The sequence below is a fragment of the Sceloporus undulatus genome, chromosome 8, assembly GCF_019175285.1.
Source record: "Sceloporus undulatus isolate JIND9_A2432 ecotype Alabama chromosome 8, SceUnd_v1.1, whole genome shotgun sequence".
Classification (NCBI taxonomy): Eukaryota; Metazoa; Chordata; class Lepidosauria; order Squamata; family Phrynosomatidae; genus Sceloporus; species Sceloporus undulatus.
In genome coordinates, this window is record NC_056529.1 from 28140842 (window position 1) to 28158189 (window position 17348).

Below are 17348 nucleotides of genomic sequence, written 5' to 3' on the forward strand. Positions count from 1 at the left end.
ACTCTCAGAATCTCCCAGCCAGCAAAGCCAATGGATTCTGGGAATTATAGTTCAAAAAGAATTTATCTCAGCTCTGCTCAGGAATACCTACAAAAGTGCAACTCTCTATTTACTTTGCACAACACTCACATGGAAAGAGTATGCTTCAAGTTCTTTCTTGTTTTCATTTATTCTTTCCTCCATCAGCCAAAGAAAGCAGTGTTCAAAAGTCATCAATAGACAACTTCTCTCAAGGTTCAAGAAACTGCCCTAAGCTTCAGTTTCTTTCTTATACATATTACTTATTTATATATCAAACCCAACATCCTAACAAAGATAGTGTTCTTTACCATTAGTGAGAAGCAAAATGCATGCTTAATGCAGTCTAACAGTTCCAGGCAGAATTTGGTCCAGGCCTCGGAGGTGGAGAACTGCTGGACCTGATCCCATTTCCCACCACCACTCCCTTCTCCTTTTGTGTCATGTCTTCTTAGATTGTAAGCCTGAGGGCAGGGAACCGTCTAACTAAAAGATTGTATGTACAGCGCTGTGTAAATTTAATAATAATAATAATAATGTTTATTTATATACCGCTTTTCCAAATTAGATCAAAGCGGTGTACAACAGGAAGTACAAAACAAAGTCAAAATAAAACATAACAGGCCTCTCTCTCCCTCAAGATGGTGGCTGAAGGGAGGGCATTTTCGTCTTTGAGGCAGGCAGTTGGAGCTTGCCTGCCTCTCTCTCTCTCTCTCCCTAAGATGGTGGCCGGAAGGGAGGGCTTTATAAATAAAGGTTAATAATAATAATAATAATAATAATAATAATAATAATAATAATAATAATAATATCTGCCAAAGTATGAAAATGAGGAAAAGGTTTTTACAAAGTATAGTTTCACTTTTATTGGCCACATGAATAAACAAATGAAAATCTAAATGATATGATTGGTACCTCAAGCTCCTTTTGGTCAAAAGGCTTCAGTAGGTGTTGAGGAATAAGTTCATTAAAACCTTTCTGAAGAGCCAAGAACTGGGCCTCAATTCCTCTCATGAACCGCCAGTTAACATACAACCTGGGATTGGGGGAAGCAAAACTGTGGTCACTACTGTATAAAAAGAAATAAAATTCAAAGAACCACACAAGAAGCAATACATTCCCATCCCATCCCATCCCCAACACCACTGGATCAATGCAATGGAGTATGTAATTTTTTAGAGTGAAACAATGCCATGTAGGCCCAGATCATGCTGTTAATTCCCATCATCCACAAGAGGTTGATATGGGTAAAGCTATCGGGGCTCTGGGTGACAAGTTCCAAATTCAGTGTTAGTATGAGAAACATATGCTTGTTGGGAGTAAAGGCTATAGTTGAGAAAGCAGAAGTCAAAGGGTGGAGCAGTGGCAAATACAAAACTGAAAAGTCTTTTTTCCAAAAACACTATTCAAATTACTTCTGGTTTTTCAGTCTTCCAGTGTAGTAAAAGTAGCATGTCTTTGTGTTGTTTTGTGCCTTCAAGTAGTTTTTGACTCACGGCAACTCTAAGGCAACTCTATCACAGGGTTTTCTTGGCAAGATTTGTTTTGGTTTGCCATTGTCTTCCTCTGAGGCTGAGAAGGTATGACTTGTCCAAAGTCATAGAGTAGCTTTTTATGGCTGAGTAGGGATTTGAACACTGGTCTCCAAGTGTCCCAATCCAACAATCAAACCTACAGCACTCTGGCTCTCAAGGTAGCACTTCTTAAGTAATTATAGTACTATCCTAAGAACTAGATTCCAAACCATTTTATTTATCCAGATGACTGGATAACATTAATCTCCACAGTGGCAAGGCAGAACTTCAAGGTTCTCAATGACAGGTGATCTAAGAGGAGAGAGACTGCACCGACTATCACATTGTTATTATTGTCAGAGAGGGAAATGGGGGGTTTTTTTGCAAGTGATACCTGACATATTCTTTCTTGTTCTCTTCTGTAACTGAAACGTTCCTTCCATTTGGTTTGAGCTCATGCTGTAGAATCCTGCCAAAAGCATTGTGCTCTACACAGAAAGTATGGTCCAAAACTGGAGTGATGTCGTTCTCTCTGCCAATAACAATCCAAAGAATACAAGTCATTTTTGCATCTACCAGGACACACCCAACAAAGTTCTTAATTAAATATTTTGACATCATGTAACTGAGAAGCTGCCTAATAGGACTGGGCACCAGGGAAAGATCTTTTTATGCACGTTAAATAATGCATGATTTGTATATCTGGGCCCTCAACGACTCAGATGTATTTTATTAGACATGTCTGTTGCTAAACCGATTTTTTTATTCTGTTGGGGAAGAAATACTCTACAGTATTTCATATTTTGTTACTGTGTTGTCACGACTCATGTAAATCTCTGTTGAATTTCAGATGTTTTGCTCCTTCCCCTTTATTAACAATGACATTAATTCTGCTGCATGCTTAAAGATGTGTTGAAGGGATTACAAAAAGACCAGTAGCTTGGACCTGGATTCCAGATAGCCACTAAGTGTTTTGCTTCCCTTCAGTCACACTCAAACACAGATTTTCATGTTTATAGTCAAGTACTCACAAAATCCAAACCAAACTCTTGTGTAGCTCTGGGTCAACAGATTCCAGATCAGATAATTGGATGGGTTTGCCCAGAAGCTGCTTGTAGAAAGGAACGGTGAAGCCCCCGTTGATGTAGTGCCCATGGAACACAGCCAGACCCATTATCCGACCAACAAAGTGGAAGTAAGATAGATGATCCTGCAAGAAATGCCAAAAGACCAAGACTCAATCTCTACAACAAAAGCCCAATGCTGACATCTTGTGGTTAAGACGTATGCGTTTAGACATGTCTTAGTTCAGTGGACATTTTACTTAATCTGCGCAAGACCTCTGGATGAAAAATTCATTCACTCATATCAAATTAAATATTGGAGATACTGAATACACAGTATCATCATACATATAGGCTCTCACTGGTAGCTGAGCTAAGAACAAGTTGGAAATATGTTTCTGATCTATAATGAAGTATCTCAATACCACCTTCAATTTCAGGTTTGAAGCCACCATAGGTTTAGCCACTTACTTGGCAATTCATGTTAAAATCTGATCTGCAGAAGCTAGATCCAGGTATGACATCCTAGGCTGATACAGCAAGTTAAAACTAAATCAACACTTTGATCAGATGCTGCTTGGAAAGGATTTTGTGCTGGTGATTATTACTATCATTTTGGTTTTCCTAGACCTGTCTCTAAAATATTTAGTCTCTCTCCAGACTTTGGGAGTTCCTTGAATCTCTGGTACTTCCCATTTTGGGATGGAGGGCACATTTTTTGTTACATGAGATCAGCAAACTGAAACAAAGTTGCTTTTAGGCTATATAATGTCACAGCAATCATCCTCATTAATACTTGGCCAAATGTCCTTAGTCTTGTAAGATAATGGTGAGTGAAACAGCTGTGTGCTTTGCCAACCCTTTTTCAGAGAAATGATTGCTTTCTAGGGCAATAAACCCTCACCAAGCACCATTCTGAACTTTGTTAGTTTAAAAAATAATGTAGCTTTTGAACAAGTAAATATGTTTTGAAAAAGGCTGCTACAGTAGTCAGTTCTGTAAAGAATTTTCTTTTAGTTAAGATGCAGTGGTTGGTTCTAAAAGTGATGCAATGCGCATTTAGTGTGGAACTGAAAAGGTAATTAACAGGAAGAGTCATAATTATTCCACAACTGCGAAAGATGAGTCTCTACACATTAATCTATTACAAGGAGTTGATGCTTTAATGTCCTCAGACATGTTAGGTATACTTACCTTCACAGTTTTGTTTGAGGTCAACTGGAAAACAGAAATGGACAGAGTCGCATAATATACAGAAAGGCTAACAAACTTGGGAAAGCTCAGACCTCACATTTGGCTTCAAGTGATGCATGTCAGGGAAAAATGGGATCATGTCATCCCTTTCTCATGCAGTGAACTGGCTCCACATGCATTGTGAAACCAAATGTGCAAATAGCAGATTAGGCCAGGGTGGCTGAGAGTCAGTAAGAGCCTGGCCTTGCTGTATACTGTGTATACCTTTTAAATATCTGGACAATTCTTATAGCTGGGATCCAAAAATAAACTTAGATGTACCCAACAGTTTGTATGCATTGTCAGCACACACACACACACAGAATATTGTGACTTCCCATCTCTTTCTGAATGGGAACACTGTGTTATCTCTCAACCTGCTTCTGAAACTTTCCCATTCCAAAAAGGATTTTTGATATAGCATTGGAGGAGGGAAGATGCTGTTTGAGAAATCCAAATTCGAAGCATCATAGAATTAGTTCAGCTGCTCTTAGAATCCTGATCTACATCATTACCAAGATTTCCAAGATGCAGTTTTTACCTAATATGTATCACAAGCAAAATACATGAATGCTCAGGTTTTCTAATACTTACAGGATTGATAGAGGAGTCTGGATTTATCTGCAGCATGTAAATGTTATCTGTAGAGTACTGGAAGAGTCCATAATAAGGGTTCAACATTTCATGGCACAATAGGTATAACCACTCCCTGCCAAAAAAGAGACAAGGTTTGTGTTTTTCAGTGTAGGTTCAAAAGAAACCTTGGAGGAAGACTAAAGCTGGCACCCGTTAAAAGCAGGAATCTTTTATTCACCAAGGATAGACAACCTCAAAGAAAAACAAATGTCTCCAGACTTAACAAGATAAATGGAAGCAAATTAAGACAGTATTACTCCTTTGATTAGCCTCTATTGGGAGAATAAGTACAAGCACACACTTCTTGCACAAAACTCTTTGGTTCAGAACCCAGTGCAATGACAGCATACAGAAATTGGGTCACTCTTCATTATCAAGTGATGAACTGTTAATGCACTGTTAGACACTACAAGGCACTTTTTAAGATGACTTGATCTAATTCTGGGTTTCGCTTTATCCATATTTTTTCTTCTTGCTAATGCTATTATAAAAAAAGGAAGAGCTAAACAGCAGGCATAAATACTTTTTACAGGAAGCTAGTTTCTGAAAGAACTTGGTGACTTTCGTGTGAAGGTAATAGTGGTACATTGTGAGTTCTTAACCTGAGATTGTAAAGCAGCTTAATTGCACAATGTGGATCCCGCTGAAGCTAAACAGGAGACATTTGGCTAAGCCATGCTAGCGGATTCAGCAACTGTCTAGACAGTGTTAAAGTGCAGACAAGATAAAGAAACTCTTGCAACATGCCAGTGATGACAAGGGAGCGGTCAAAAGGGAAACGCTCCCAGACGACAAGAATTTTGTCTAGAGAATTTTAGATTAGGGAACATATCAGTGGAGTTAGACAAAAAAAAGTCTTACTCAGTGTGATTTTAGTCACCGACACCCTGAGCCCTTGAAAAAGCTGCCAAACCCAGGAAATGATAGCTCAGAGGCAAGGAAGTGAGTATTACAAGAGGATCCCAAAACTAAACACAGACCTATTACTGGGAGATGTGCAATACACCTCAAGGACCAAGATAGATGGGACAGGAGATTAGAAAAATATCCTCCGAAACAACCAGAGCAAGTTATGGACCTCAAACAGTTCAGATGACTAATTATGTTTGTTGTCTTTGCTGCAGCAGACTAAAAATTCTACAGCACCTTAAAGGTGAACAGGTTTATTGTGGCACATATTTTTATATGCTGGTTTTCAGGTGTTATTTCTAAAAGCTAAAAAGAAGTCTGATTAAGGGTGGGGAGAGGAAGAAAATGACTGCCTGTATACCGATCTGTTCTGAATGCAATGCCACAAAGCATTTAATTTTATGGTGGAATGAAACTCAATGCCATTTTCAAAATAACTTTCCTATGTTTAAATGGCGAGAGCCAACTAGCACAGACAAAATGAGCAACAGAAATGGAAACTATGTAATCCTCTGGATGTTTTTGAACTGCATCTCCCAGCACTTCGCATTACTAAATATGCTGGCTAGGACTTCCGGGGGTTGCAGTTCAACATTTGGAGGACTGCAAAATTCCCACACCTGATGTATAAACTTTCAAGGCCACAAATCCCTAATGTAAACAGACGTACAGACATGTTCCAAGTCCATATAATCTCCGTTCTGCTTGTGCTCTGGGAAATTCAAATGTTTCAGTATTTTGTTCATTTCCTCCATTATTATTAATGAAAAGTTCTTGTAACTCACTCTTCTATATGAGAATCTCAAGGGCTGCCTTCCCGCTCTTGGTGTCCCCATTCTATGCTGATCATACTTCAGGGTTTGGCTGCAAGTGAAAATCTTAGGCACTCCCATTTTCCTTCCAGTGCACAAGCCTGGCACTTGCATAAACTCACTCTTGCAGCACTAAACTATGGCCTAGCACTACATCCTAATGCATGCATTCGTTATAAGATGGCAAAGTAACAAATTTATCTCAATTGGTATCGGCAATCTTTGCCCAATATGCATCAATTTAAAAACTGGCTTCTACCTTGCCACTCCACCATAATCCAAGCCTTCTTCTCCCCGAAACTTGACCATCAATCTCTTCTTCAAATCTTTTGGCCTCATCTTCATGATCTGGCGGTATGATTCCTATAATATAAAGAAGCAGAAATAACTTAACTTTCACCTTATCTAAAAAGGGTCATTCCTGTACTATTACTCAGGCCATAACCCTTCAGGATAGTAAGTGTTCCTCAAATGACTAATCTCCCTTATAGAGGCTTATTAGCAGGTGTGTTTTTCCCCCCTCATATTAACCTCAAATGATGTTAGGTTAATTTTAGGATTTGTCTAATGGGCTTCAGCAGATTTTATATAATACATTTAAGCTCGCATAGCCCCTACAACAATTAAAAAAAAAAGTCTTTCCACATATGATGGAAACTGCAGATAAAAACATATGGAAGGCTACAGTTTGCACATTCCTGCTCTACTGGGAACAAAAAAATCCAGTATTCAAAAATTAATGAAAATGTAGGATATGGAACATGCAAAAGGAAAAGAAGAAATAAAGCACTACACTAATAGATCAAAATGAAAGCCAGCAAAGAAATCAAAGAACAACCAAGGAGGAAAAACTCTCAACAGTTAGTCCAGCAATTAAATTTGGCACACACTAATAATACTGATACACTATTTCAATTGATAGTCTGTGTTTAGATAAGCCTCCTCAAATCTGCTGGCTGGTGACAACGTATCTGGAGGGGAGAGGCTGCTGAAAGGTTATCACCATTACTTTGTGACCTTAATGGGAAAGGATAACATAAATAAACAAAAAACAAGGAAGCTACAAGCTTGGAAGTGAATAGCGCTTCATTTCTAGTTTGGGTCTAAATTGCATGTTAGCTTTCTGAAATATTAGGCCCCATGGGGGCTATGTTTATTTTAAGACAAGCATCTGCAGAAATTTAGATCCATTCCACATAAGCACTGGAAGGCATTAACTCCATGTTATCTCCAACACAAATCTACATACCTCAAATATTTCTTCCCTTGATACTTCAATGCGGCAATGACCAGCTTGAGGTTGCTGGAGAGAAAGTTCGTGCCTAAGTATCTTTAGCTTTTGTACCAAATCTCGCTCGTATCTCTGGGCTGGCAACTCCTCATTGTCCTCTAACGACCCCTCATTCGGCACTGGCAAAGGCTGGTTGGGTTCTTTTAGTTGGCATTGGTGACTTGTGGAGGGGCAAAAAAGGAGGGAAATGTTACTCTCAAAAGTCATGATGCCACAGTGGTGTGGTCAATATACACAGGGAAAGAAGCTTGGTTTCTTGACAACCACACTTAAGAACCAAGTTTAAACAGACTTTCAAGAAATTACACACAAACTGATGATGCTCATCTAAAGCAGGGGCTCCCAACCTATGCTCTGGGGAGCCCTTAGGATTCTGCATGCACTTCCCAGATGCCCCACGGTTGCTCCAGGAAAATGAAAGAAATAAAAAATGAATGAAATTAAAGAATAAGAATATATTCTTATATATACTCCTAAACACCGTTAACTTGTAAGACATAGGGTAGGCCTCTTAGATAGAAATAATGGCTCGGTGAGTCAAAAAGGTTAGGAATCTCTGATCTAAAGTAATGATTCCTAACTTTGATCCTCCAGATGTTTTAGACTTCAACTCCCAAAAGACCTATCAAGTTTGCCCAACAATAAGGAATTCTGGCAAGTTTGAGAACCACTGATCTAGAAGTATAGTAAGACCGGGGAATACAGATATTAAGCCATGTTAGCTGTTGCACAAAACACCCATAAAGCACCTTAATTAAATTTGTCTTGTCAAAAACTTAATTCATATTCATGAAGACAGGCAAAATTATGTTTCAAAATGATTTACACACCCCTTTACTTTGGATATTGTTCTATGGCTACTGCTCTTCACCTCTTGGCCAGGCAAATAATGGAAGGCTTCTTGCTTTAAAAGCAAGCCCCTTTTGTGGCTTGAAAATCTAAATACAGCTAGCCTCTTGCAATACTTTGCGCAACTCAAAAAAAAAATGCCCAAACCGTACTCTATTGTGCAAGAAGCAGATTTTGACTCTTTATCAAACCATAAGTGTTCATATGCACACATGCTCAACAGAAATAAGCTGTTAAAAAAGCCCTTCAGGTAAAAAACAGAATACAATGAAATGTCTTTATCACACCAATTCACTGTTTTCTTACTTCATGATGTGATGTAGTCTTGGGTCCGTGAACTGTGTGGTTCTGTTATTATGATCTACAAAATATATTCTTCCTGACACTGTACTTCTGACTTCCCAGCCTGGCGGCAGAGGTCCAAGTTCATCACAATTCACACTGTTAAGGTCTCTATGAAAAGCAGAAGAGAAACAATCATGACATGCTTTTGAGCTCTGCACCAACACTACATTTGAGTGGAGCAAGTTGGGAGTAAAGGGTTTATAGATGGAACCCTCCTTCTCCCAAGCATGAGAGCTAGAAGGATGTTTTCTAAAAGTCCATTAGTATCTGGAAACAGAAGCACTATCATTCATTTATATGCCAAAACCCAGATGATCTTAGACTGACACAGAGGTACATGTACATACCTTGGTATTCTAGGGTCATGCCATGTGCTAACACCAGTTTGTGTGTGTAAAAAGTAAACTTGTCCCTGTACTGTTGTCCTTTGTTCTACAGGAGGGGAAGAAAAGAGATTTCAGTGAAAATAAAAAAGAAATCGTCACACAAACAATATACCAGTAACTAAACAATAAATAAATATATATTAAAACTTATTTCTTTATATCCCGCCTCTCTGTCAGTGGCAATCGAGAGGCGGCTAGTAAAGCTTTAAGTTGCTCTTTATAGTTTCCTCCATTATATATACTTACTTGTACCCTAGTTACAAATAGAGTGAATTGTAATACCAAGGAGAATTGCATCAGACTCTCTGCAAAGCTTACACTTCCATGAAAACAGCTTACTCCTTTTTATATGCCACATGCTCAAATCTCAAAGGTTTCAAAATAGCCAGAAGTATTACCAATACACTAACTATAGCTGCTCATTATTCCAGCTCACTTCACTTATACCAGCTCTAGACAATTCAGACAGACATTTTGTGTACTGGATGAATTATTTCCAAAGGCTTTAGCTGAACCATTATACTTAACATTTGATTGTCCAGCTTCTTATATATCATGCTTTTTCTAGGGGATTCTCAGATAATTATCACATCATTGCTCTATCATTTGGTTTCATGCCGAGTTGATTATAAAAAGCAAATTTTGGCAGGAGAGGTGCATTTGGATATATTATTTAAGCATTTTCAATTGTGTTTTGGGTTATTAACATTATTGAGATGTTCTCATTTGTTTTTGGAATGTATCAAACACTCCCCTTTCCCTGCACCATTCCCAGCAAATACCTTGGCACTCCAATACAGAAAGTGCCTATTTGCTAACAGGTGAGAAGAGAAAGTAGGTTAGGTAATATCCTGCCTTCCTCCCAACATGGGACCCAAGGCAGCACTGAGACCACATCCTTACTGACTACAGGCTATATCATCAAATCTACCCATTTACTTCACCCAAGAGAGAAAAGGAAAAACAAAACAAAGAAACTTATGTATAAACAAACAACAAATATGTTTAAAAGAGAAGCTTATAACTACCAAGAAAAACCAGGCAAGCTTCCAGTGAAAAACAGGATGGATTTAAACACTGGACAACAACCATGCAAGGAGGGAAATTCAAAAGTATACTACTGTGACACTTCAATGCATACAGTAGTTCTCTACATTTGATGCTCCAGTTTCTTTGGACTTTAGACTCCCAGAAACACATCAGCCGTAATGGCCAGGACGTCTGCAAGTTGGGAATCCAAAACATCTGAGAGGACCAAAATGTGCAAACAGTACATATGTCCCCTTGGTCTGGTTTTGTCTTTGGTTTAATAAACAATGAGAGGGCAGCAGGATAAACACAGCCTTACCATAACCTTCAGGCAGGTCAGGTGATGGTGACTGATGACCATGCGACCTATTCTGGGGAGTCTGCACATGGCCTCTCACATCAGGAGTCCGCAATCGTTGCACCTGTAACGTCTGGTCCTGACTCGGGGATTCCACAAACCTACAGTTTCCTCCTCCAGCAGCACCTGTGCTGTCTGTGTATGGCGCTGGCTCCTCCATGTAACAGCTCAGTGGCCTTCCAGGTCCTGAGTCTTCATAAACCGTGCTGAAAGTAGGGATGCTCACACAGTTAAAAAAATGTATTATATAAACCTAGTGAAATGTTAATTTAGAGTAGGAATAAGAAAACATGACCATGCAGTCACAAAAAATGGCATACCTACCCTTCATTCTCTAACAGCCCTCTGCAGTCGACAACAGAGCCTCCTGTGCCTATCCTGTCCCGTGTCTGCAAGCTGACTGCAATGAGGAAAAGGAAGGTCAAAATTAAAACTCAAGACAACACAAGTGGCAAATGCCTACCAAAGCCTAAATGAACATCGCCTCCCTGTGCAGTTTAATCTGACAAGCACTACTACACCTTTAAAATACACAGCCGAATAACTGGCTATCATCCATACAGAATGAAAAGGGTTTTCCCCCCGAATTCCTGGCAATCACCCACATATACTGTTAGGATTTTTCCTTCTTATGAAGGTAGAGGGTTTAATTATTTTTGGCAGGGTTAGCTGCTGCTGACGATGATGATTATATGCATATTTTTCTTTACATTCTGACTAAAGATTTATTGACTGATGACAAAAGAGAGAAAGAATCCAAAAGAAAAAAGTATGCCAGTACTTGAAAGAGCATACCAAGCCTGCTATTCAAAACTTGCCCTTAATGTATAAATAACAAATAGCACTAAAATCAAGAAATGAGAACATGTAAGGCTGAATACATAAAAAACATAATCTGTGGGAACAGGTACTTCCAATGTTCTCTCACAACTCAAAACACGAAATATTTGCCACTAGATGGCATCATATTATGGAATGCATTGGGGGGGGGGTAGCGTACAGTGCATTTCTTACTCCAGTTCTCACATCCAATGCCTTGCAAACATGTTCTCCAGACAGTATGATGGAACAACACACCACTGAAGGTTGAATATGTTGATCCAAATACAATCCAGCAGCATAAGTTCAAAAAGGCCTTGTGAAAACCGTATCATGGTTAAGCAAAAGCAACCCCAGTGAGCATCTAGAGCAGAGCTGGAGGCCAATCCTCTTTTCTCCAAAATTTATGTGCTACAAAATGAAAGGAGCTTGAATAGTTTCAGCCGACTCAACCTAAAAATCAGTACCCAGTCCACAGTTTTGTACTTACAGCTGAACCCTACATTTACATTTTTAGAGGTCTAGGGTCATTGTGAGAAAGCTAAAAACTTCTGCTTTGCTTTCTAAATCTGTTAATGAGCCAGTCTTGCTCACCTGATATAGAAGTCAACTTCAGAGTGAGAGAACTTTATTATCATTAAAGTAGGTTGGATATATGCAGCACCAAACAAGAGCGCACAACAAAGGCAGGTGTTCACATGGGAAAGGTGCTCTGAGGTCCCCATTAAAGTTCACAGGGTAACAGAAGTATCCTCAAGCTTGCCCAGAAACTGTTAACTGGCACCTCATTACATACTCAGCATATGCCAACCTATAATCCCAAATCATTGTTAGGCAATCACATGTGGAACTGGGTAGTTAGAAACAGCACTGCAAGGAAAGAAGGGATCTTAGAGGACAGGTAAATCAAAAGTCTGCTCAGATAATTAAATGTAAAACCTGTAATACAACTACAGCACTCGACAGATGGTCACCCAGACTCTGTTTAAATACCTTCAGTGAAGAACCCACCACCCCCTGAGTCTGTTTTACTTCCAAACAACCACTAGGAAGTTTTTCTTTATGTTTAGCTTAGTTAAACTGTTTCCCTATAATTTCCAGGGACACTTGGGGTGATGTTCAGCCTGCATGAACCAGATCTATTTCCATTTCCTAGATTAATTACATGGAATAGCAAGCAGTTACCCTTTGGTTTATGCTTGTCTCCAAATTTGATACAGTCCTCTACTGCTCCAAATGAATAACATTAATATTTTTGGTAAAATGTATATAAAAGTGTACATTTTATAAAATATTAGATTTTAAAAAAACAGAATAGAAGTGACTTATCAACGAATGAGCGCAAAACACACTGATCCATCCACGTCCCATTTATACCCAATGTTTCTAGTCCTGTCAAATAATCTTCACAGCAGGCTGACATAAAACTCTTCTCAGACATTTTTGAACCTGAGTTCCTCTCTGAAGCCAAAGAGCTGAAGGAAATAGCTATTGTGTTTGTTGAGATCCATGTAGACAGAAACGATTTCTTCTTACCCACTATTTGGCCTCGCACTGCATCAGTATCTGTGGGGTTGAGTTTGCATAGATCCAAACGCTGGTCTGTAAATGAACAATAGGGGAAAATAAAGAAACTTGACCCAAGAATGTTCTTAACTAGCAATCCACATTCAGTACTCAGACTCAAAGTACTGCCAATCATAGCAAACCTCTGGTGAGTAATGACATGCTTACATCCAGTATCTTTTAGCCTGCTGATAGCATTGGAAAGGAGTCGGACACACCCCAGGAAGCCAGCTCCCTGTTTTTTGTGAATCTTCTTATGGTTCCAGACACTGATGGTGATAGAATCTGACTTCCCAACGTATCTAGAATGATAGTTTGAGAAAGATACTTAATTTGCTGTGGTACAACATTTACATTCACAAAAGCAGGGCTCATTTTAATAATACTTTGGTCACGCTGCAGTTTTATCAAATATAGCAACATGTAATTAATCATTAGATCACTGTAATTTTACACAGCATGTTAAACTGATAATGTACCAGCTCTTGTTAATTACAGGCAACCTTATTACAAACTACGGAGCGCGGCGCTCATTAGGGTAAAAAGATGCTGTCTCCTTTCATAAATTCTGAGTTACTCTCCCAATGCACAGCACTTTAGCCTTACTAGATACATCAAGTTTAGACTATATGGACAAGTTCCAAAACTACACACAAGCAGCCTCATGGATTCAAAGGTACTTAAAAGTGCTTAAGGATCCCAGAATAATAATCATGTCTGCAAAGTGGATAATTAACATTGCATGTTAACACCAGATACTACTTCATTCACAAAGAGGGTTTGTTTCCTATGTGGTCACTGAAGAATTCTCACAAAGACATATCTCAAGCAAACCATCTTTTGCGATCAACAATGCCTACTTGCTTACAAATATACAGTTTTATTTTTTTCTTTTGTTGTAAGCCCTCTAAATGTTTCCAATCAAAAAAGGCAGGATACAAAACATTTAAAATAAACCAACAGTAGATTTTTAAAAAGACATTGGGGTTAAATGCGAAAAAGTCCTATTTTTTAAAATAAGGCTTCTTTTAGTAAAGAGAGTCTCCCCTTTCTGGGCAACCCTTTGCAGAAGAGGTGACTTACAAGTCATAATGCTGGTTCCATTTGGGATCTAACGTGTTCTTCACAGTGTCAGTTGAGTGGCACTGGCCAGATCCATCCACCACCACCTTTGCAAACGGGTCAGGAAGCCCTGCAGAGAATAAAGACGGACAGGATCACCACATACATTCCTGCAACCATTTCATGAGGAACGATTTAGAATAACAAAAATGAATGCGTGGGTAGGTGCGAAGGTCCCAAGGCTGTGAAACCCAGACACCTGACAGTTAGCATTGATACTGCAGAGACTCTGGGAGGGTGCATTTAGGGAATATTTATTTTTTCAAAATGGAGTTTATTTAAGCCTAAATACAGGTTGTAGACTATAGGCATCTCTAATCTATGCTAGAGAAAAAACTAGAGGCAGACCTGGGAAACCAACATCCCACATTACTTGATACTAACTCCTCTGCAGAACCCAAAGCTTTTCCAAATGTTAAGAGAAGGATGGGAGAAGGGAATTCTCCTGCCTGATATGTAAGAGACGGAAGGAGATGGAAAGGCTGGAGGATCACCATGGCCACAGAGAAGAAGAAAAAAACAATGAGAAAGAAAAAGAGAAAGACCAGAAGAAGAAAGGAAGAGCACACAGAGATGTGCATTATCCATCCTGAGCCAAGCTGAAATTTCTGCTCAGGTTACCTACAGCCTGTTCTGCTTCTTACCGTCAAAAAAGGAGAGAGTACTAACACCAGTTATGTTGAGGGTTTTAAAAGCTCTTTAGAATAGAGCATCCCTCCTAAACCCTACAATGAAAGGCTTTTGTCCATAACCAAGAAGAATTTGCTAGCAGGTATACTAGGTAAACAATCCCAGGAGATGGCTTGGCTTGTTTCGGTTCAGGCCCTATTTCCAATTCTCTGGCGCACGGGTTTTCAGTCTGTCGCATCAAGCTTCTCCGTGAAAAGAGCCTGCTTGACCTTCTGCACTTCAAAATGCAAGCTGATTCTCATGTTAATCCACTATGAGCTGATATTACCATGTCACAAAGGACAGATTATTTACCGTGGGGTACAGCGCCATTCCTGATTTAGCAGGATGAGAAGCAAGAAGGGACGAAAATTTCCTTGCCCATGGTTGTCAGAGCTGAGATGGGGTTTTAAGTGGTTCGCTGGGTGGGGGCTGAGGGTAGGCACAGCCTGCTGCCACAGAATTTGCACAACAGAAACTGCAGACAGCTCTTGACTCCTGAGAAATTATCCTGAAATGCCCTCCGAAGAGACATACAAGGAAAGGGCTAACATCAGTATAATAGCTTAAATATGCAGAGCGCAGGGAAAACAAACATGAAAAAATGTATAGACATTTGCCAATTACTTACTGAAGAAATCTTTTTTTGCAAGGTTCTTGGCACAAAGCACTGCAAAAAACAAATAGAAGTAAGTTATTGAATTCCACCCATATTTCCCCCAAAGGAGGGAGAAGGCTTCTCTTACACAATGCAACTCAAATTCACAATTTGTAGAAGCTAAGAAAAAGATCCAATGGGATTAGAACCAGGAGACTAAACAGACACCCTGAACACACCCAGTCTTGTCTGATTTCTGAAGCTAGGCAGGGATAGACCTGGTCAGTACCTGGATGAGAGATCACCAGGGAATGCCAGACATCTCCAGGTAGGGCTGGAATGATCAACCTCTGGAAGATGTTGGCCATAGTTGTGTTGGAGGACCTAGGGATTCCTAGAGAAGTGTTAAATCACTTGAGAATGTAGGCATGCAAAGAGGACGGTCACCCGACCTTTTTATCTACTGGGAAGAACAGTTATTTTCTTTCCATGAAAAAGAAACATGACACTGAAAATTCAAAATATGCTTTGGGAAGAGCTCCAGCAAAGTTGTATCATGTTCCTTTCCTGAATTTGCATCCTTTTTTGTGTGTGGATGGAATACGATGGCAACCGCTCCTTTCAAACCAGAATGCATGTCAATACAGAATGGTCCTAAGACTGCATTCGTCAAAAGCAGGGGTAGGCAACCCTTTTGAGCCGGGGGCCGGGTAGCTGTCCCTCAGACAACTGGGGGGCCAAAGCCAAAAAATAAATAATTAAGTAATTTTAAAATAAATAAATAAATAAATAAACCAAGACAAATGTAGGACAAAATTTTCAAATGGAGGGCACTTTTTAAACAAAAAATGGAGGACACGTGAAAAAATTTGCTGATTTTTAAAAAAATGTTAAGATAAATGCATGTTTCTTAGGCTTCTACAGACAATCGCCCCCCAAAGGCCCCGGCGGCAATCGGTGGCAGGACTGGGCTGGGGCCGGTCCCAAGGCCTTGCCGAGCCACATCCGGCCCGCGGGCCGCAGGTTGCCTACCCCTGGTCAAAAGGCTCTGTGTTTGTGTATTATGAGACATCTCTCTCTGTATGTCAAAACAGTTTAATATTCATGCCTCTGTTGTTTCAACTTGAGAGATTTAATTAGATTTCCATGCCTGCGACAGAACTGCTGCTGGAAAGGTAGCTCCCATATTGCCCAAGTGAAGACTTAATACTGGCGCATTTTCTGTGAGATATTAAAAACAGGGACAGCAGCAATACATGTTACTAAAAATATCAGCAGTCTATAGCTGGATGACATATTCGTATCGGAGTACTAGTGTAGGATAAACTGAAATTCACATAACAAAAAGCATGAAATGTACATTATTCTTTTTACTGATGGAAAACACCTCTCTAGGATTCTCCAGGTCCTCCAGTGCGACTCTATGGTCAACATCTGCCAGAGGTTGATCCTAGACTCATGCTGGAGGGCCCACAAGTGCCTAGAGAAGTGTTTTCAGTAGGAGCTTCTAGGTTCTCCACCACAACTCTATGGTCAACCTCTGGCAGAGTTGCGCTGGATTCCTAGAGAGAACATATGAATCAAAACCGCAAATAATCAAATCCGCAAAAGTCAAAGGCTCAAATATGGAGAGATAACTGTTTCTTGAGAAAGAGCAGCTATGAACGTCAACATTAATAAAACCCACTCTGTTTCTGTTCTGCTTTATCTTAGTAAGTGTCATGCTTTACCCAAACACTGACTCTTTATTCATGGGATTACAGACACTGGCAGTTTCACCCCTAAAATAAAGCCCAAGTAAATTTATACAACAGCCGGTATTACACACAGTGTCTGTTTAAAGTATTTTTGTATTTATATAAAGAATTTGTGTTCTGTTCAAAAGAATAAGGCCATTAGTGAAATGAAAGGGTGAGACTAGGGTTGCCAGGTGAAATATGAGCTCGAGCTTCTGTAGCAGTGCGGAAAAGGCCATTTCTGCAGGTGTTGCTTGTCACACAGTCTCCATTGGCTGAAATCCGGTCTTCTGCCCAGGAGGAGTTCAGTCCTATTTTTCACCTGGCAACTCTAGGCAGGGCAATGGCAGGTAATATAATACTGTTCGAATATGATCCAGAAAAAGTAAGGTGT

The 17348-nt window shown here is 39.7% G+C and overlaps 1 protein-coding gene across 1 annotated transcript in view; it reads right to left on the reverse strand.

Annotated features, from left to right (window-relative positions):
• The window catches only part of SMURF1 (SMAD specific E3 ubiquitin protein ligase 1), a 41952-nt gene that overhangs the window by 5522 nt on the left and 19082 nt on the right, over positions 1-17348 (reverse strand). The window contains exons 3-16 of the mRNA XM_042437823.1: positions 15252-15290; positions 13913-14021; positions 12998-13131; positions 12800-12865; positions 10769-10844; positions 10406-10650; positions 9019-9103; positions 8633-8779; positions 7436-7637; positions 6446-6549; positions 4424-4538; positions 2564-2742; positions 1927-2064; positions 934-1054 (exon numbers count right to left, since the gene is read on the reverse strand). Coding sequence (XP_042293757.1) covers positions 934-1054; positions 1927-2064; positions 2564-2742; positions 4424-4538; positions 6446-6549; positions 7436-7637; positions 8633-8779; positions 9019-9103; positions 10406-10650; positions 10769-10844; positions 12800-12865; positions 12998-13131; positions 13913-14021; positions 15252-15290 — 1760 coding nt within the window. The remainder of the gene's footprint in view (positions 1-933; positions 1055-1926; positions 2065-2563; positions 2743-4423; positions 4539-6445; positions 6550-7435; positions 7638-8632; positions 8780-9018; positions 9104-10405; positions 10651-10768; positions 10845-12799; positions 12866-12997; positions 13132-13912; positions 14022-15251; positions 15291-17348) is intronic.